General features: G+C 38.3%; 1 protein-coding gene across 2 annotated transcripts in view; it reads left to right on the forward strand.

Moving 5' to 3' along the window:
- PPP3CA (protein phosphatase 3 catalytic subunit alpha) overlaps positions 1 to 22,201 on the forward strand; it is a 295,701-nt gene that overhangs the window by 266,137 nt on the left and 7,363 nt on the right. For both annotated transcript variants that reach the window (XM_019926474.3, XM_073805565.1), the window contains exons 11-12: positions 14,791 to 14,875; positions 20,914 to 21,011. In XM_019926474.3, coding sequence (XP_019782033.1) covers positions 14,791 to 14,875; positions 20,914 to 21,011 — 183 coding nt within the window. The remainder of the gene's footprint in view (positions 1 to 14,790; positions 14,876 to 20,913; positions 21,012 to 22,201) is intronic.

Here is a 22,201-nt window from a genome sequence, read left to right on the forward strand (position 1 = left end):
ATTAACTCTTTGCTAATTGTACCTTTTGACCAACAAAAATTTGTAATTATTAACTATCATTTACTTTAAGGAAATTTTCTAGGTTATTTATGTTATCTCTAACCCTCAAAACAACTTTTTGACATAGGTGCTATGATTATCCCAGTTTTACATATGAAGCTAGACAGACTCGGGGCAGTGAGGTTAAAACCTAAGGTCACAGAGTTAGTGAAGTAATGGAGCCTGGATTCAAACCAATGTCTGCCTGGTTCTCAGGCTCTTGAACTTTCCACAACCTGTGATTCCAGTGCTTGAATTTTTTTTTTTTTAAACAGCATGATGCTTTTTTGTTTTTAACAGAACAACACTAATAGCTAAACTTATACTTTAGTTCGTTCTGTTAAACATCCATAAAATTACAAAAAAAGATTTTTACATTATTATTAGGCCATGAAAGCCAAAGCAAATAAAATAGTTTTGTGCTACTCTGTTAACCTCAATTTACTCCAAGAAGTTATGTGTTTGATAATGTGAAAAATTGTATTGTATCTGAGCAGACAAAGAGTCTCCTGGCTCGCCTAGGCTTCTGCTGGGTAGAAATCATGTCATGAATCTCTCCTCCTTAGCTTCTGCCTTACAAATAAAGGAATTTGATAGCCTATCTAGAAAAAGATCACTTTTATATTGGTCGATGGTTCCTTTATGTTGAAAATAAAATACTAAACTTCTTTTATCTTGAAAAGTTTTGAAGCACTTTAATGCCAAGTGATGTCTTTTGAGGATCTAGTTTATATGTATTGGGGTCTTTGATTCCTGTTTCCACTTCTGATTTTGGATGATAAAATGATAGTCTGGTTTCAATTTGGGTTTGTTATTCACCAGAACATTTCAAAGAAGGAAGAAATCCAAGTAGATGTATCTCATTTGGTAGTTGATTCTCATTAAGGAAGAAGACTCATTTCAGACCAAGGATTAGTAAGTGATCCCAAAGTGTTGGCAGGGGGTTGGGGGGAGCTGACAGAAATCAAGCAATCTGCATCACAGAACTTTCTTTACTGTTCATTGTTATAATAAGGAAGTCTGAAATAGCAGTAAGTATTAGAAACCTAATGACAGTTTCATGAGTTAGAAATATTTATTTGGAACTTTCTTTTAGCTCTAAAATCTTAGACTCTGAGATCACTTTATCTATCTATCTATCTATATACAAGTTATATTTGAAACTATGATATGTGATAAGTCTGGCTAACAGGAAAGAATTGTGGAGGTAAAACTGAAATCCTGTAGAATAAGAAAGGAAAGAAAAAAATAATAAAACTAATACATTTTAAGCCAAATATAGTTTCAGGCTGCCCTGGAAAGACTTAATATTAAATTAGAATTTATGTCTCTGTTTTCATCTAAGGAGCAAACCACATGGTGGAACTCTTATCCTTTATCCACATTTTTGCCTTATCCTAATGTTAACCACAGGCAAGTCACTGAATATGGGATCAGAGCAGTTTTTTGCATGCCTCTACGAAACCATCTAAATTGTATACAAGAAAATTATCTCCCATCATCTGCTTTGAATTATTAGATAATTCTTCAGATCTAATATCACGGGTTCCAGAGTGTCTCCCCACTGCTTTCTGTTTAGCTTTAAAAAGCCATACAGAACTTTTTAAAGTACAAAGTTGGGAATTAGTAGGACTAGCGTGGCATCTTATGGGTCCTTGAGGAATACCACTATATAGGGTTCGGGTATATCATTTTCTGCCGAAGCTGTATATATTTGCCATGATGAATGTTTGAGACGAATTTCATCTTAAAAATTCCCTCTGCTTTGTGCCTCTGGCAGCACATTCGCTAAGAGCCATTAGCTTAGAGCTCTTCGTGTGGCTGTAATTATTGTCATTTCTGAGCAACTCATTTCAGCATCTCATATTTCATGTTCCCAATGTGAAAAAAAGTTGTGTGTCTGATAATAATTGGCAGTTTGGGAGAAAAAATATGACATGTTAATATAAAAATTACAAAGAAATGTTTAGACATACAAAAAAAGAGCCCTCAGCAGCACTGTGGCGACATGATTCTTGTTCTATCAACTTTGAAGCATAACCTGCCATTGGTGAGCAGAGGAGTAACATCATAAAAGCAGTGTCTGAGAAACAGCAAATACTTTCCCCAAGAAAACGCTTGGAGAAAGAACAAAGGATTAGTTGGGGTATAATTTAGGAACTTAACTATTTCAAAGTTGAGGTGACTAGATCGGAACAATGATAGTGTTAATAATAAAAGGAAAAGGAGGCTTCCCTGGTGGCGCAGTGGTTGAGAGTCCGCCTGCCGATTCAGGGCACACGGGTTCGTGCCCCGGTCCGGGAGGATCCCACGTGCCGCGGAGCGGCTGGGCCCGTGAGCCATGGCTGCTGAGCCTGCGCGTCCGGAGCCTGTGCTCCGCAACGCGAGAGGCCACAACAGTGAGAGGCCCGCGTACCGCAAAAAATAAATAAAGGAAAAGGGAGATATTCTAAAGAGCTGGGCTTACAACTATGGTATCAGTGGGGCAAAGGGAACAAAAGTGGATTTGGACGGTTCAAACCTCAGTACCTAGGAGGATGAGAACACTTACGGAAAAACTTCATCCGTTTCAGGGAGAAAGGAGTTCAATGACAGACATGAGTTTGAGTACACACATGACTCTGGAAGTGCCCAGGCAGGATTTGGAAATGGAACCCTGGAGACTGGGGACAAAATCGGGTTTGGTGACAGAGGCTTTGAATTAAAAGTCACAGCCGAATCTACTAAAAGTCAAACAGGCCTCCAAAGTTACTGATGTGGAAGGAAATGTCAGAAAATTGAGGACCAATCTGTAAAATTATCCCTTCTTTATGAAGCTGGAGAAAAAAGACAAACAAGTGAAAGAGAAAGGAGTGATGAGGGAGACAGCGTAAGAACCAGGATTGTGGAGCAGTTCAGGCAGCAGCTATTTTAAAATATTTGCACCAAATGCAGAAAAATTACTGGAGATATAAGTCTGACCAGAAAACCAGAAAGTGAAATATTAGGGCATAACTTTGTCAGATAACAGATTATTGAAAAGAGGCAAATAGCAAACTTTGTTTTCATTTTTATAATAGCTAAAATAGAAAATTGAAATCATTTTTTAGAAGGCCAAAAACTAAAATAAAATGCAGAGTACCCTAATTTTGATACCATGTTATATTTCTATCTTATTTTTTATTTCCATGTCAAAGTATTTATTCATGAAATATCTTTTTCTGTGTATTCAGTGGCAAACAAATACATGGCCTCCGCCTTCACTAAGCTGAGAGTCCAGTGCAATAAGGAACCAATTTTCAATATGCTGGTCTCACAGAGGATTTAGAGGCTTGCAGGAAGGGGTGTGAATTGGGATAAGATATTTGATAACTGAAGGAGGAAACATAAAGGACACCTTTCTTGTTCTCTTGTACTTCTGACAAGGGAAAGAAAAGCACTTTATGTATTTTACTGCTTTAAGAAGTATGGCCGTGTGAGAAATCCATTTAATTTTTCCAGAAAATTATATGCAAAGATGGGTATCAGTTCACCAGTGTTAAGTTCTCTTATCTTTTAAAAATAACTGAGTTTGCATGATGTAATTGGAGAAAGGAAAGGATGACATCTATAAAAAGGAAGATTAGTCAGTATTTTGTAAAAGGCTTTGTAGTTGCTTGTCAGGCTTTTGTTCCAGTTTATGGTTGATTTTTTTCAATTACTTAATATTTCAATGTGTAATTTAGAGGCTAAATCATTTTTGTCACTATAAACGTATCCTTGGTACTCTGTACCCTTTATAGTACAGGTAACTGCTTTTTTTCATCAGGGTTGTGCTATAAAAAGGAAACAAATAGTTATATCCAGTATATCGTTAAAACTGAAACATGTCTAAAAAAATACACAGACATTTACTAGGTACTAGGGTATGACCTCCCATCATATATATGGCCATTGATATTTTGGGGCCGGGACTATCAAACAAGGTACCTGGTTAACCGTCATACTGTAGTCAGTATCATCAAGTCTGACTTATATGTGATTACAATAATTAAAATCTTTTTAAGTTGCCAATTTAAATGATACAGTAACATAGACATTAAAAGTACTGCTTTCTCTTCTTATTGTACTACATGATTTTGCACAAATGAGTTATATTAGCTGGCATAATTTTCACATTGCACAGAAGTGCAGACTTTGGGGCTTCCCTGGTGGCGCAGTGGCTGAGAGTCCGCCTGCCGATGCAGGGGACACGGGTTCGTGCCCCGGTCCGGGAAGATCCCACATGCCGCAGAGCGGCTGGGCCCGTGAGCCATGGCCACTGTGCTCCGCAATGGGAGAGGCCGCAACAATGAGAGGCCCGCGTACCGCAAAAAAAACAAACAAACAAACAAACAAAAATAGTGCAGACTTTGCAGAACAAACTAAATGTTAAAAAAAAACAGTCATTTCCCTAGTAGAGCTAATTGGTTGCATAATGTCCACCATTGGCTAAAATGCTTGCAGTAAATAAAAGTTTATACTGTATTCCATAGACACCTGTACTATACACATATACAATATTCACAGTTTTAAAAATCATTGTTTTTTTGTAGCATTTGAGTTTTCCTTCAACTTATGGTGACATTGGCCAACTTATATTAAACATTAGCTATTGCATATCTAAGCATACACTTGGATTAAATGTATTTATAAAATTTATTTGAGAAGGAAGTCCATGTTGTATACTAAGAAGGGAAATAAGCATGGGCTTTATAATCCTTAATGTATTCTTTAGCTGAAAGGTATTAAAGTAGAGAGCTCTCTTTTTTCAACAAAGGCAAAGATTTTGTGTATATGTATGTCTCTATATTTTAGAAAAACTTCACTTCTCACACACAAGGTTGAGGTAATTGACATATGAAAGAAGTGTTCTTCACAGAGAGAAGTATAGGGGGTAATGTCAGCTTGCTGAAAATTGATACCATAAGAAAATAAGATCCAGTTTTCATGCGTTTTTGGCAGAGCTTACGTGCTTCTCTTTGTACTAAAGCATTTTATGGGTCCAACTTCTTAATCTGAAGGTTGTACTTATATGAGAATAATTAATAATTGATTGAACAACATCAGACAGTCGTTGTAAGTCTGAAGTTTGTAAAACATTCTCTTTATAGTTGTTTGATCTCAGATGGCAGGTTTAAAGGCCATATGAAAAAGTTTAATGAATGCTCAGAAAATCTAAAGTTTAAAAATATTTTTCTATGAGGGTAATCTATTTTGGCTCTCCTAAAAATCCCTTTTATTCCTTCATCTTTACTCCTAGCTTACGAGAAGCTATGAAACTTTCTTCCAGTTTTTCTTAGAATTTTAAAGAAATAGATATCTTGATTTTCTTTGGTCAGCCCATCTTTGTGAAGCGGTTTGTTTTTTTGCCTCAAAGCAAAGCCAGCAGCATCCTGGATTCTCCCCTTCTCCCCTAGTGAACTGGCCATCATCTGGGGCCCAGCCTTTAGCCTGGTTGGCACAAAACACAACTGGGACCCCAACTTAGGCAGCGTGATATTAATGAAGATCACACAATCAACCTTTTAATTTACAGTGAGAAATGTAACTGTTAGAAGAACTGGAATATTCACTTCTGCACAAGCACTTCCTTCTTCTTAATAGAAAGAGCAAACATTTTTGAGTGTTGTACACCAATGATCTATGCTAAGTGCCTCAGCAGATAGCACAGTACCTGGCACTTGTGTTTGTTGAATGTTGAGAATAACCGAACGAATTAACTTAGGTAATTCTTCCACCCACCTGGGAAGTAGATCACCAGCCTGCTACTGTAATGAATCCTGGTTTGGGCTCCCCACTTCCCAGCTGATGACCTTAGGTCGACAACTTACCAAGCGAAATAATACAAATAAAGCACTTAGAACCTTCCTCATTTTTTAGATGAGGAAGGTGAGACTTACAGAAGCTTAGTAATTTATCCAAGGTAGCACAGCCTGTAAACAGGGGAGCTGAGACTCAATAGGTCTTTTACTCCAGAACACAAGTTCTTCACCACTGTGCTGTTCTGCCTCTCACATGCCAGTTTATTCATTTGTCTTAAAAGAAGTCGACGAGCCAGGTATTTATGATCTGAAGTCTTGCTGTAAGGCCAGAACACAGAAAGGCCATTGGCCCCTGGACAGTACTTCCCTAGACACGTCAGATGTTTGCCTCAGCTGCTCTTCTTTCTTATGCCTCTGTAGCTGACCAGTACAGTTTTTGACTGGCATATCCCTTTCCTCTGATAAGATAATAATATATTTCAGTGATGTTAAAGTCTCACGACCTGGGAACCATTCTGTCTGTTTCAGTTGCCTCTGCAGGCCTGTGCACTGATCATTGGCCAGAACCTAATGCTCATTTCCCTGTTTACCTTTTTGGGCAAAATCTTCACTACATCCCCCCTGTACTGACAAAACACCCTGCCTAGTTCTTGAATAGCATCAGAAGATCTTCGAGTGGCTTTATTTCACATCAGCTCAGTACATGCCAGCACCTTGACCATCCTCTGCTGTCAGACGACTGGAGCAGTATTACGTCTTTCAGCCTGCTTTTTTGTCGTGCTGTCAAATGGTACTCAATTAGCTTTCTGTCTAGGGTATAACACATGGGACAATCAAACATGATATTTTACTCTATTGGTTTATTTTTTCCTTCAATTTCTGTAATTTCAGAGATAACATTTAAATATCATTCTACTATTTGATAAATTTATAAATCCGTAAGTGTCCAGAATTAAATTCTGGTCTAAATGCTTTCTTCCAGCATTTAGCACGTATGCACAATTAGGTCCTTAATAAATACCTTTTTCAACTGTTAAATCCTCATCTATATCCAAAATAATCCTGACAGACGAAACATCCAGGCATTATGATTGTTTCTCCTATAGACAATACATCTACATCATTAGCTTGACCTTTGTTGTTTCATTTCATTTTGCTTTTATTTTCATTGCCAGTTGATGCATTTCTATTATGATACAGAGTTCAATCCAAATGAGATTTCACATGCTATTAGTTTCTACTTTGGTAAATATAAATAAACTGAAATGTCCTCTGTAAGGCATAGGCTGAATATATGATAGTTTCTTGAAACATAGGCTGAGTACATAATAGTTTCTTGAAAAATCAACGAAGCCTCCTAATCTACCTTAAAGTCTTTAATTTTTACCCAAGTTATAATCATGCTTATAGCCAATTGCTGCGAGTCTACCAAGGAATTATTGAACAGATGGAATGCAATGTCTCAGAGAACAAAAGTCCATGGAATCAAATTAGCGCTTGGAAACGAAAGTATCTTTTAACTACATATCTAAGATAACCAGGTAATGACAGTTAGTCGACATGTGGGAGCGGTCTGTACATTTTTAAGACTTCCTATCTGAAGAATCCAGTTATGTTTTATGACAAGAGAAGGTGGAAGAAACTGTCTAGGCTGTACTGGCCTTTTTGAAAATCCATTACACAGAAGAGTCTTTTTATTCAAAAAAATATATTTTTTCAAGGAGCTGCCGCTTTCAAAATGACATATAAGACAGAATAGCCTTATGCCAAATATCACACCATCGTAGATGCTATTACATGCTGAGATTTTAGTTGAGCTAAAAAGCATATGGAAGAAATTCAGAATATGTGGTTTGGAGTGATTTGGAATGAGTAGCCATTATGTCCCAGTTTTATCACCTATGGGCATGTACTATGCTATTGTTAGAATTAAAATTAGAAAGATATTCCAAATATTTTAGGTTGTAATCCTCAAAAAGATGAATTTTTACAGAGATTTTTAAAATTTATTATCCTAAAGGTGTTTTTCTCTGCCTAATAGAGTAACCTGCATAAGCATTCATATAGCTATTATGTGAGGGGCAGCACCTCCAGGCTCTTTGGACTAGATTTAACCAGCACTGAGCCTAAATGGATCAGCAATGCAGGATTCTCAAGTCATGGCTGGTGACAACTGTCACCTCTAGAAAGTGATTAATCTAATACTTGATAGAGCAGCTGTCTTCATGCCAGAATATTTGGACCATTGGGGTTACCCAAAGAAGTTTCAAGAGGAGTAAGGGAATCTATTTTCACATCCTCAGTTTCCATATGTCCTCATTCCTAAAAATGATCAGCCTGGGAACTCATCTGAGCTGCAAGGCTCACTGCAGCCTCTCCTTTCCCACCTCTTCTTTCTCAGTTGCTTTTCTCTCATTTTAACAAAAAGGCATGGGTCTCCCTAAACATAGTCTCTATGAACACTGCCTGGAGTACTAAACAAAGAGACGTTGGAACAACTCAATGCGTAGGAAGTCTCCTTAATCAAGGCAGTGTAACCGCCCTCCCATCTTTATCATTAAGGGATGCATTCCAATCAAATTACATTTCTATGTTTTTTAAATATTCATAAAAATTTATCATATGTTTGTGCTACTTAGCTCAGTTATGTACTACTAATAATTGATATTGATTACAAAGGAACTTTGAAGGCTTAGGGCCTTATTGTCTCAGGAAATTTTAAAAAACACATTTCATTTAAATTTCTAAACATATTTTTGGCAGCAAAGTATAATGTGATAAAAATATTTTAAAGTAAATATATAATTCACTAAAATAAAATCAGGAAAATGGAAATGCAATTTCAAAGAGAAAAGGACTACTGTAAGATTTCTAAATATCAATGAATGTCTTGTTCATGGGTTTTTTTCTTTAAATGGATGATGGTAGGATGAAATTGCTATGATATTTATATGCCATTGATTTTTAAAAGAAGTGGTATAGTCATTTCATTTTAAAATGGCAATGTTTACAACATTATATTGCTTACAATTATTTAAACTCGGAGGTGAGAATAGTATTCTTTGGAGGATATACTTTTGTAGATGCATGAGTAAAAAATGTAAAGGCCATAGTTTTAAAGCCAGTCCATCAGAATGAGCACAATTTCTCAGTGCTTATGGTGCTGTCCCTAAATCCCAGGACTCAAGGGCTTGGTGGTGTAGAAAAGTATAATGAAGCACTTGTCAAGTTCACCACAGCCAAGGGCAAAACTGGGTAGATGTTTAAGTAAGTTCTGGATAGCCTTGCTTGGTTGAGGTATAGTTGCTCAAGGTCTGTTATTTTTAAACTAGGTCAGAGAAAGAAAAGACAAGAAAATAAGGTTTGGGGATTATAGTACATGTTTTGGCCTCATAGCCTTAATGGGGGTCAATTTGGGATATGTGTTCTCCCAGATAAGACCGTCTATATACTTATAATTTCACCATCATTTGTAAAGAGCTATAAAGACCAATTATGCAAGGTTTTTAGAGGTGTTCGAAGACATATTCTGCCTTTGCCTTATATCATATTTCAAAGTGCTGATTTTGGAAGGAAAACAAACTAATTTTTGTCTTTAATATAACACAACAAAAGATATTTCTTATCTCAGCACCTTATGCTTTGTTCCATCAATAACCTGTATTCAAATTCAGTAATTGCCCTATGGTGTCGGAAAGTAAAATCTGGAGACATGTCTAAACTCTGCTTAAAAATAATGAGTCATAATAAAATTTTACTTTCAAGTAGAATAGGTTTCTTACAGAGATGAACTTTGTTATCTTTTTAAAAGTTTGAAAAAGTGGTGAGTTTTCTGTAATATTTTCTCAGAATTTGAATTAAAAGCTTTAAGAGATTTGAAGCTTGTCAGCAAAACATAGTTCTTAAAATAGATCTTTCTTTTGAAAAAGCGTGAAATGTATATACACTCCTTTTAATATAATATATTTCATTTAAAGATATATGCTATGGATACACTTGTATTAGTTAAAAGTCCTTTAAAGAAAGAAGCCTAAATAATAGCAAAACATTTGAAACCAATATAATAATGAAGTGGAAATTTTCTGCTACTTTTTCCATTAAAGAGTAAGCAATTCAATTTTTTGCAAGCTCCTTTTTCACCTTCTAATAATATGAAAATATTCCTCTTTTATAAGATATTCAAGTATAAAAAAGATTTTTTGCATGTATTTTTTAATGTTTTTTATTATGGTAAAAGTCACATAGTATAAAACGTACTAATTTAACCATATTTAACTGTACAGTTTAGTGGCACTAAGTACATTCACATTGTTGTGCAACTCTCACCATCATCCATCTCCCGAATTTTTCAGCTTCCTAAACTGAAACTCTGTCCCCATTAAACACTAACTCCCCATTCCCCCTCCCCACCCCCAGGCCCCTGGCATCTATCAATGCATTAAAATTTTAGACAGCTCATCATCACGTCTTACAGTTGCAAAAAGGTATTGATACCAATTAGAATCTGTTGAATTGGGCTTATCTTACCAGTCCAGTTTCCCCCTGGAGATGGTTGGAGGAAGGAAGGGGTGAATGTCAGTGCACTGAGAACTTTTCTTCATTGCCTCCTTTGGGAAACTCATGCATCCCCCATATAACACGAAGGAAGGGAGGGATGGAGAGACCTCTCTTCTTAAAGCTGCTCTCTCCCTTTTCCCTCAAAACCAAGCTTCTTCCAAATACAGTGGGGTTTTTTGACATTTTATTATGAAATGTTTCAAACATAAAGGAATGTTGAAACAATTGTATAGTCAATACACACGTACCCATCACTTACTTTCTACAATTAACATTCGATTATATTTGCTTTCTCACATCTCTGTCCCTGTATACAACCATCCGTCCATCTTTTTCTTTCTTTCTCTTTTCGTTTTTTTGAAGAGGGGCGGGTAAGTGCAAAGTAAGTTCTCTGTACCTCTGTGATAAATGCTAATGTCTAAACTTCTTATTTGTCCCTACTGCTATGCTAAAACCTTTACAATTTAGCCCCGGGCATGCCCTGCTTCTCTCCTCATTCTCAGCCTGCCCTCGCCCCAGTGAGGGCAAACCCCATTCACACCGGACTTCTGACCATCATCTGAACATAACATGGATTCTTGTGGCCTCCACATGCTTGAATATTCTCTTCCTTCTATGGAGAATTCTCCTTTCTCTTTAACTCTTATTTATCCTTCAGGATCCTTCAACTATTACCATTTGGGTGATTATTTTTCTCCAGACTATTCACATCTACTTCCAGTGGTAAATATTTAACAATGCTTCACTGCAGGGGGAAAAAGACCCTGGTTTGTAGCACTTGCAGGTTTTGTTGGTATAAATTCTCTTCCCTACCACTGGTTTCAAGCTACCAGTACAAAGTTACTGAACACGGAGCTAAGAAGAGATGTGCTCAGTCTACTGTCTAGCTGACAGCCACCGGCCCCACGCGCCACTGCTGCTTCCTCTCTAATACGTGTCACGGTGCGCTATGGGCGTTCACGTGATCTCCTAAAGCAGAGACCATGCTTTCCTCCTATTTCTGTTGCTAGCAGTTAGCACACGGCAGGCTATAGAACAGGATAGGATTCACAAGAACACTTTATGAATAAATGATTTGGGTAATAAATTGTATTCTATATAGCACTTTCCACACACTGCTAATTCAGTTAAAACTGAGGAATTATAGTAGTCACTCAATGGATGGATGGGGACCGTGGGCCATACAGAGCCAGGGTCTCTAATGCGTGGCAGGTAGCCCACGTGTAAGAACCTCTCTTCACCCTGGCACTTGGTTCCTCATCGCTGCGATGCTGCCGCAGTTTTCCAGTTCCCTTCAGAGGCTGGCAGCATTCACTCAGCAGGCCACTTGGCATACGTACCTTTCATACTTCATGAGAAGTCAGTAAGGCACTAAGTTAAGGTCAGGAAGTACACATGGTCAAAGCAAATCTTTAAAGATTCCCTTGGTCTGTACATTAGCCTTTGAGGAAAATGGAGTGTACCAGCGTGCCTAGATTCTGGAATTAGTAGCATAATACCCCAGGCTTTTTAAAAGAAGATGAGAACTTAAAAGGTGAAGGAAAAGAGAGGCCCAAAAAAGAAGTGATAATTATTTGAATGGAAATACAAAATGAAATTGTACTTAAAATTACTAATGTTTTTAAACTTAGGAAACATTGCCTTTCAGTTTGGGACTTTTGGGTTAAAATAAATGACTAGATTCTTCTCCGAAAAATAGTTAACAGTAGTTAACTATTAAAAATAGTTTAATGTAAAAGGTATTTTTTTGCACCTTTATTATTCAATATACTGAATTTTAAGTTGAGCTACTGTGGTATATTTCCACAACTTAAATAGAGCAAGTACCAAGAATGTTAAACATGACATTGTATTTGCATGTCACAGCTAGTAGAAGTCTGAAAACGTGCATTTTTTTTCCCTTGATCTTTCTATTGAATTATGGGCTGTGAGGATTTGCAATGGAACATAAGTATTTGAATAAGAGTTTTAATGATCTCTGGAAAATACCAAAAGCCAGGAATAGCAATACTAAATATACAAGGACCTTTATATCTGTACTTAATTCTTTCCTGCTACTGTTTATCTCCTTTCAGTTTGATTACATATTAACTCAGATATTGTATTTGGTTATTTTACTTTTTTGTGGGTTGTAAATGTGTGATATTCATTTTGATTTTGATTATTTGACAAATATTGAAGGTAATCCCCCAGAATGGAACTTTGAGATATTAGTTTTTAGTGTCTCTTCTTACTGTCTATGATTAAGTTAATTGACTTTTTGAGTAAATATATTCTAATTTTATAAAAGAAGTACTAAAACCTCTTACCTGGGTTATTGAGAAATCTAAAAGGAGACAGCATTCCTTCACTAAGAAAAGTGCTATAATATGCTGTGAACCACCATGTGTTGGGAGCACAACTATGAATACATAAAGTAAGACACCTGCTCTATACTCTCCAGTAAGTCATTAGGTCTGAAAAATAAGGAATGCTAAATGGGCTCAGGCTGTCAGAATGTTCATTTTACATTTAAAATTCCATATTTTATATGTATAGCTGATTCACTTTGTTATACAGCAGAAGCTAACACACCATTGCAAAGCAATTATACTCCAATAAAGATGTTTAAAAAATAAATAAATAAATAAAATTCTGTATTTTTTTTGAGCATCTTTCTGAGTACCAGCTCATACTGAGCTGAAAAGGATGGCTCTACATAATCTATTCCCCTTCCTTTCCTACTTAGTTTCTTGCTTTTCATTGCTCTGGTTATGGTTTTTACAAGTCCTTTCATGAAAATTTTCTGAGAGATTATCCTTCTTAGATATTTTTCACTTACTTGATTGTACATTTTCCCCCTTCTCATTTCTCTTAAATATATCCAATTTCGTTTCTAGACATTTAACTACTCCTTCTTGCTGCTTTTCTTGTTGTGCTTCTAAATATAGTCACCGTCTTGGGGGTTCTCCCACTCTTTCCATTCTTTGTGTCTGTTGGATTGATTTTTATGATCTGGCCGTACTGTTTTTGGAGACGGTTAGAATCTTTCCCCCTTAGCACATCATGACCTCTGAGTGGACTGGGTCAGTCAGACTGGGGAATATTAAACATAGAGTGGTAATAGCACACCAAATAAGTAAAGTGAAACATGATTTAACAGAATAACTGAAAAAAAAAATAGATAAGAAAACCAGTATAAGGAGATTGCTATACCACTTTTTTTTTCCTTAACAAATGTCCTTCAGGGAGTCTCCTGATGATAAATCATCTAAAATTCAAGCACAGAAACTTCAGACTTTCAAATGGTCTCTAGGACAGGTTTTATTATATAAAGAATCATAATTGCAAATCGTAGATAATAATAAATATTGTTAGAAACTCAGCATAAAGTATGAGGTAGGGCCTGCACACACGCCATTTTCTCCTCCAGTGTTTTGGCCAACAGAGTCTAATTCAAGGAAACAATTATGAATAAGAATCCATGTTTCCACTTGGTTATCAGAAAGACTGGATTGGAGAATGGCTTTCTCCCATATGGATTTAGACTTACTCCACTCATTTGCAGGCAGAATAGCTGGCAATACTAAGTTCTGGTTTGACAGATCATTATTTTTTAGCACCAAATGATTTTTCATTATCTGGATGGACCACAGTAGATTCACCTACTGAAGAAAATCTTGGTTGCTTCCATTTTGACAATTACAAACGAAGCTGGTATAGACATCTGTGGACAGGTGTTCATGTGGACATAAGTTTTCCACTCTCTTGGGTAAATACCAAGGAGCAAGAGACGGAACAAGCCCCACGTGCTTTTCAAGCTCCTGCTGGCATCGCTTGTGCTCATGTCGCATTGGCCAAAGCAAGACACATGGCCGAGCCCAGATGGGGAGTGGGGAGTTGTTGGGGGAAAATAGATGCAATCCAATTAGATGTGTTGGGGGATACCTGCTATGGTGTCATTGCCACTAGAGAAAAAGAAATGGACAAAAAAAGGAGCTGTTTGAGGGCTTTCAGATCAGAGAGAAGGTGAGAGGAAACCAGCTCCCTGGTACACGCTTTCTGGGGAATATCCATCCTGGTGACGCACTTCCTCTTCCTGCCAATGCACGTTCTCTTTGTATAAACAGAAGAGAAGGGAGCTCAATCAGAAGAGAAGGGTAGGAACCCACCCCATCTGCTCAGTAAGTTTTCAGTTAGCCCTTTACCTCTCCCCTTGGAAATCTCAGAAGATGCTCTTTGGCATTTTGGGGACCTCTAATGTATCACAGGCAAGTATTCCTGCCTGGAAGCATAGACTTTTAAATTTGATTTCCAGATAAATCCTTAGAGGGGGAAAAAAAACAAACCTGGTTTGGCTTTTAACTGTAGTCTGTTATACATGTAAATTAGTAAACTAGTTAGAGTTAAATAAAAAGTCACCTGACTTCTCAACTCTGTTTTTAAAATATAGGTGCAACGGCTGCAGCCCGCAAGGAAGTGATACGGAACAAGATACGAGCGATCGGCAAGATGGCCAGAGTGTTCTCCGTGCTCAGGTGGGATCATGGTCCTCTGTTGCATTTGATTGTCACTCAGTAACATTTTAATACTTTAATCTGGTAATTTAAGTATTTTACTCGAAACTCTTTGCTTTTTCTTAATTATTTTTTAAAATGGAATTGTCAGCTCCTCACTGTTTTCGTCAGATGGAAATCTACTGAATTATTTCTGTAGAGAAAGCCTCTAAAGGGACTTTCACATTCCATCCCTCTATTTGCTGCAGGACTTTAAAACATTTATTTCACAATAGGTTGAACATGGTATGAAATGGAAAAGCTATTATAATCCTTTCTATTTTTCATTCTCTCTCTGTGGTAAAGATGAATTTATCAGGTGCATTCCACTAGATTTCTAGGAAATGAACAGCCATAAAGCTTGTTCATGTGAATCTATATTATTCTAATAAATCATTGAGAGAAAAAAGTTATTTAGTGTCTCAGTTCCCATATAGTAGTTATTTTTTAAATAGATCACGTATCTTGTTATTAAGCATGGGCTTAGAAAACACGTTTTCTTGAAGAGAATTAACTACACTTTTCTTCACTTAAATTCAGTTATCTATTCTTGGATAATACAAAGTATCTATATTTCTCTTCAAAAGATTACTTTAAAATACAGTATGATTAGGGCTTCCCTGGTGGCGCAGTGTTGAGAATCTGCCTGCTAATGCAGGGGACACGGGTTCGAGCCCTGGTCTGGAAAGATCCCACATGCCGCGGAGCAACTCGGCCCATGAGCCACAACTACTGAGCCTGCGCGTCTGGAGCCTGTGCTCCGCAGCAAGAGAGGCCGCGATAGTGAGAGGCCCATGCACTGCAATGAAGAGTGGCCCCCGCTTGCCACAGCTAGAGAAAGCCCTTGCACAGAAACGAAGACCCAACACAGCCAAAAATAAATTAATTAATTTAAAAAAATACAGTATGATTATATGTGACGAGTATCCAGTCAATTCACAATCACATTATTAACAAGGATAAATAGGAATATCTTGGGAGAAAGTCCATCTCCACACTGTATAATTTCATATCCTAATTTTTGCCAGATTCTTTTTTTCAACTCTTTCGTGGAGTAGCTGTACCGGCTCTTCTGATTTCTCCTTCTTGCTATTTCTATCCCACTCCTGGTAGAGTCACTAAAGAGTAATTAAGTGATTTGATACCAACAACAGGGAGCCGTGAGAAGGATGAAAAGCAGGATCATCCTTTCCCAAAGACACCAGATCAAAGTCAGTAATAGCTCTGCGGTAGCAGCCAAATCTTGAAAAGTCATGTTAAAGCTGAAAGTAGAGCATAGTTGCTCCCTGCGGCCTAATGAATGAGGCTGCCTTTGCTCTGATGCTTTTCATTCCTACTGAACTTGCAGGACTCATTCATTCATTCAAAATAAATATAACGAAACTTAAAGTAGCCATTATGTACCATGAAGCAGTACAGGGGGATAGCAGGTGAGAGGCGAGGCACTCATTCATTTTAGTACGTAGACAACAAAGGACTCTCTGAGTCTAGCATTTGAGCAAGTGTGGGGATGACCTTCACAAAGGTAGGGAGTAAGAGTGTTTAAGACAAAGGGAGGGGCTTCCCTGGTGGCGCAGTGGTTAAGAATCCGCCTGCCAATGCAGGGGACACGGGTTTGAGCCCTGGTCCAGGAAAATCCCACATGCCGCGGAGCGGCTGAGCCCGTGCGCCACAACTACTGAGCCCGCGCACCTAGAGCCTGTGCTCTGCAATGAAGAGCAGCCCCCGCTTGCCGCAACTAGAAAAAGGCTGTGTGCAGCAACGAAGACTCAACGCAGCCAAAAATAAACAAATTTATTTTAAAAAAAAAAGACAAAGGGAGGAGCAAGTACAAAGATCCTTGGATGGACACAAATTCAGCAGTTTTGAAGGCCAGCAGGGAGGCTAGAAAAATTGCCTTTGGGGGCAAAGGACTATGTGAAGATCATAAACTCAGCTGGTCCCTCTGCATAAACACTTGCTTATTTATCATGCCTCAGATTTCCAGTAAATGCGCTTACTTCCTTTTCTATCTGAAGTCTCTGGATAAGTAAAGGATAAGGATAAGGATAAGGATAAGGATAAGTAAAAACAGCTCCATCACTTCCAGTTGAAAGTACATTTAGGAAAAAAAAGGAGAAGCCTTTCTTAACATAAAACAAACTTCTTTGTATCTATGTTAGTCTTCAAACCATGTGAAAGTGACAGGAACAATGCTACAGAATCACAGATAGGTCTTAAAATTGGAAAGTCCCTCTAGCCCTCTGCATCTTGGTATGTAAGATGCAGTTATTCCCAGCGGAGAGTGGGTTCCATTTGAACCCAGTGATGATCAGTTACTTGATTAAGGTCGCACATATTGATAGAAAATAAAAACAAGGTATATTGTATTGCTCTCCTACAATAAAAGCATTTGTACAATACAGGGTGGTCATCCCTAGGGAAAAGTAGGATTGAGCATTAAATATGTACCGTATAGCGCATTAGGCAAAGTGGATACTCTGAACTAAAATGTCAGACATGTAGACAAGAAACTAATGTAAGGCCATGAGATGTGCTCTAAATACATGAAGAGGTGCTCTGCTGTGGAAGAGGATGGGGAGGAGCCCTACTATTTCCTGAAAGGAATGTTCATGAAGAGGTTGCCATTGGTGGAGTGCTGTGAAGTTCAGGCTAGGTTCCATTAGCTGGAGAATTGTGGTGAAGGCATTTCTGGCAGCTGAGAAGTCCTCCTAGATCCTAAGGACCTAGGAGCAGTGTTTTACGGGGCGCTTGTTGAGGACCAGGTGCTGTATGCTTCATGGTGTACACATTTGCGAGGAGTCCACACGGCAAGCTTGCAAGGTTGACTTGACCTCAGTGAGGAAACAGAAACTGAAAGAGGATACGCAGTATGTCCAGACTCACTCAGTGAGTGATCAGTACTAAGGAGAATGGGAGCATGTGCTAACCCATGTGGAGATGTATATGTAATGACAGTCTGAAGATTGGATAGCAAGAGGACTGATGGGTGTCAGCACATTTAAGAAGCTATTGAAATAATCCAAGCAAAAGATGTTGAACTAGCTGTGGGTGGAGAGATGCAAGGGAAGAGGCAAATACAAGAAATTTGTGGAATGAGACATTTTAACATGTAATGGATGGATACGGATGGTGGTACACATTTGTCAGGTATAGCTGTCCGGCACAGTCCTTACATTTTGGTAATTTGCCATATTATAAGGGAACCAGAAACCTATCTTTCAGGAGCCCTTGCATTTAAGGTGCCACATGTTGCCTAGGATCCACCAATCAAACGAATACACGCAGAACTTCTGCTTCAAAGCGAACATCTTGGGGAAGCAGTGAGCAGGGAAGGCAGTTCCTCTGTCAGGTGGGAATCTGAGGGACCAAGAGTTGAAGAGCATCTTTCTCAGCATATTGGGGACTAATTACATGCCATTAGCCGGAGCTTAGGCGTTGGCTGTAAATAACAGTAAAGGATTCAGAAATCTAAAATGTGGATTAACACTGCCATTCTCCATCCTATTTTTCTTTGACTCCTTCATTTAGTAAATGTTTTATGAATCTCGACTATGTGCTAGGTGCTGTTCTGGTCTAGGTACTGTGGATGCAGCAGGAGCAAAGCAGACAGAAACCCCTTTCACATGAAGCTTTTCTAGCTAGGGTGGGGTGTAGTGGGCAGAGGAGCTCAAAAAAAAAAAAAAAAAGCACCAAAGAAGCAAACTGTATAGCTCTTCAGGGGTGATAAGTGCTTTAGATAAAAATAAAAGAGGGAAGGGGAGATAGGGCATAAGAAAGTGCATATATATATATATTTTTTTTTTAACATCTTTACTGGAGTATAATTGCTTTACAATGGTGTGTTAATTTCTGCTTTATAACAAAGTGAATCACCTATACATATACATATATCCCCATATCCCCTCCCTCTTGCATCTCCCTCCCATCCTCCCTATCCCATCCCTCTAGGTGGTCACAAAGCACTGAGCTGATCTCCCTGTGCTATGTGACTGCTTCCCACTAGCTATCTATTTTACATTTGGTAGTGTATATATGTCCGTGCCACTCTCTCACTTTGTCCCAGTGTCCATTGACAGATGAATGGATAAAGAAGATGTGGCACATATATACAATGGAATATTACTCAGCCATAAAAAGAAACGAAATTGCATTATTTGTAGTGAGGTACATATATTTTAAATAGCATTCTCAAGGAAGTCCTCACTTCAAAGGCAGTTTTCCAGCAGAGAGTTGGAGGCTGGGAGGGAGGGAGCCAGGCAGATACCTGGGGGAAGAGTGTGACAGAAAGGTGCAGAGCCCCAAGGTGGGGTGTGCTGGGTGCATGGTGAGGACCACGAAGGGAAGTGCGTGGTGGTAGGAAATGTAGTCCAAGAGATGGATAAGGATGGTAGACTGTGGGTTGGGAGCTAGTTTTTTAGGGCTCTGGTCAAACCTTTTAAAGATTTTGCCTTTCACCTTTAATGAGAGGAGAAACCATTGGGAGAGTTTTGCATAGAGGAGTGACAGGATCTGTATAGGTATTAAAAGGCTCAGCCAGCTGCTATACTGAGAATAGATGTGGGAGGAGAGGGCAGGAGTGTGACAAGGATGGAGCAGAGAGACCAGTGAAGGGACTGCTGGAACCATCCAGGTAAGAGATGCTGGTGGTCCGAAAAGGAGTCAGTCACAGAAGGCCACCTGATTCCAGTCATGAGAAGTGTCCAGAAGAAGCAAATCTACAGAAAGCAGATGAGTAGTAATACAGCCTGAAAGAAATAGGAGCGCACGAGACTGCTTTGTGGAGGGATGAGAATGTGCTGAAATGTATTGTGCCGATGTTTCACGACTGTCTGAAGAGACTAAAAGCCAGTGATTGAATCATACACTTTAAATGGGCAAATTGTATGGTATGTTAATTATATCTCAATAAAGCTGTTTTCAAAAGAGATGAGGTAGTAGTATTGTGAGAAGTGGTAAGATACTGGAAATAATACGAGGGTAGAGCCCTCAAGATTTGCTAATTGAGTAGATGTGGAGTAAGAGAGGATAAAAGGAGTTAAAGGTTGATTCTTTCAGCTTAACTAAAAGATGAAGTCGAAGAAAGATAGTGAAGCAGCGGGTTTGGGGATAGTTTAGGAATTCTGTGTGGGCCATGTTAGCCATCTTCATAAAAATGTGGAGTAAGTAGTTGTACATATTATAAACATTAGATATATATGTGTATTGTAAGTATTTTTTTCTGGTTATGTGGGATTACACTGTCTACTATATGGAAATATATGAGGTTATCCCTATTTTATGGTTATTTAATCATTTGATTAATGCTGTGCTGTGGTTAATAAATGTAATTCAAATAATGATGTACATAAAACTGATTGTAAAACAGTTGTCATAATGAGTAATAAAACAACGCTGTATTAGCAGATCCATGGGGAAAGAGACTGAAAAAGAAAAGTTGGAAATTTGACCGGTTGTTTCATCAGCGACTTGCAAACATTAGTTTGTGTATTTGTCGTGGGATGTCAGAATTCCTTAACAGTCCCCTGAATGTAACTCCTCCTTCCCTAATCCATAGATCGGATCTTTTGAATCTGTTATACTCTCTGGTTTTCTCTCACAAGTCAAATCAGCCCCACGCATTTTTGCAGAGCCTAGGCTGGAAAACTTACAACAGCCCTCTCCATGGCTCTTTTTTTTTTTTTTAACATATTTATGGTGTCGTGGAGGATGCCCACAAACACTTTGTATTGTGAGCCTGCTTACAAAAGTAGACTTGTTTTCCAGTTCAGTCAGAAGAGACTGAACTTCCACAATTGCATAATTCCCAACTTTATCTTAGCCGTCATGTCATGGGCATACCACTACTTCTATATGAATGTGTGAAACTATAGTATGTTTTAAGTAAAAAAAAAGAAAAAACTCAAGAGAGCCAAGGTAGAAGTAAATGTGAGTTCTTACATACATCTTTTCCTTTAAGTCTTTTCTTTGTCTTGAAAGAAAATAAAAGTTAATGTGTCATCCCCATTGTGCCTTTGCAGAGAAGAGAGTGAGAGTGTGCTGACGCTGAAAGGCCTGACGCCCACGGGCATGCTCCCCAGTGGAGTGCTCTCTGGAGGGAAGCAAACCCTGCAAAGCGGTAAGCAGGCCCATTGGTATGACACACCTGAGCAGGCACCTCAGTCAGCTGTGTCGTTAGAGCCCTGATTTATTCACGCATTTAAGGTCCGTCTTGGTCTTCCGATCTTCTCAGCTGGAAGAAGGGCTGAGACTCCCCTCCCTTCCCGCGCCCCCATCAGTTTGACCAGTCGCGCCCCACAGAGTAGCTCCCTCATTTGCTGGAATGTGTTCTTGACCCCCGCTACCCCCACGTCCTCATTTGCACATTAACCACGATTTCAGGCCTCGCTGTAAGACAACTCATTCAGCTTATCTACATGCACAGGAGGTTTGACCACTTGGAGCCAAGCAGTGGATAGAAACAACTTTTTAATTACATTTTTATTAAATGTACAGGTTATCTATTGGATTGATGAAATAAACACATAGACACATAACTATCCATGCCTAAGTCTAGGATTTAGTGGAGAATGGAGGAAGAGAATAAAAAGGATGATTTTGTTATCCACTTGAATAGAAATGAAGTCATAGGTGCCTTTTCTCTGACTTATCCACTCAAAACATAAGAGAGTGAGTACCATCATATGTTATTTTTAAGAAAGGATGAAAACATTTCCTTGAAGGTAGATTTTGTATTAAAATCTGTAGTTTTCTGGATGAGTGCCGTCCAATAGAACTTTTTGTAATGATGGAAATTTCTCTATCTATACAGAAGCCACTGGCAATGTATAGCCATTGAGCACTTGAAATATAGCTCTTACAACTGAGAAACTGAGTTTTTTATTTTATCTAATTTTCATTAATTTGATTTGAATAGCCACATGTGGCTAGTGGCTACCATATTAGTCAGCCCAGTCAGTGCACTCTTTACTTTTGTTATCTATTTTAACTAATATTATCATTAGAGTCCAATTTTAGCATACTTTATGGAAATTTTGCTTTTAGATTAGACTCTAACAGAAAAAAATGAAAACAACAATACACTCAACATTTTCAAAGCAGATCTCAGCCTCCTGCTTATTTCCCTGTACCTTTCCCTGAATCTTTGTTTGTGTTTTCTTTTCTATCCCTGTCCCTCAGTCTAGAAGATTCTGGTATTCTTATGGTAATGTTATTTAGATACACCTCTTTTACATAGAAAGTGATGCCCAGCCTCATGGATATTGTACTGCTAAATGATCACCTCCTAGCAGCATCACTAAAATTTTC

The sequence above is a fragment of the Tursiops truncatus genome, chromosome 5, assembly GCF_011762595.2.
Source record: "Tursiops truncatus isolate mTurTru1 chromosome 5, mTurTru1.mat.Y, whole genome shotgun sequence".
NCBI lineage: Eukaryota > Metazoa > Chordata > Mammalia > Artiodactyla > Delphinidae > Tursiops > Tursiops truncatus.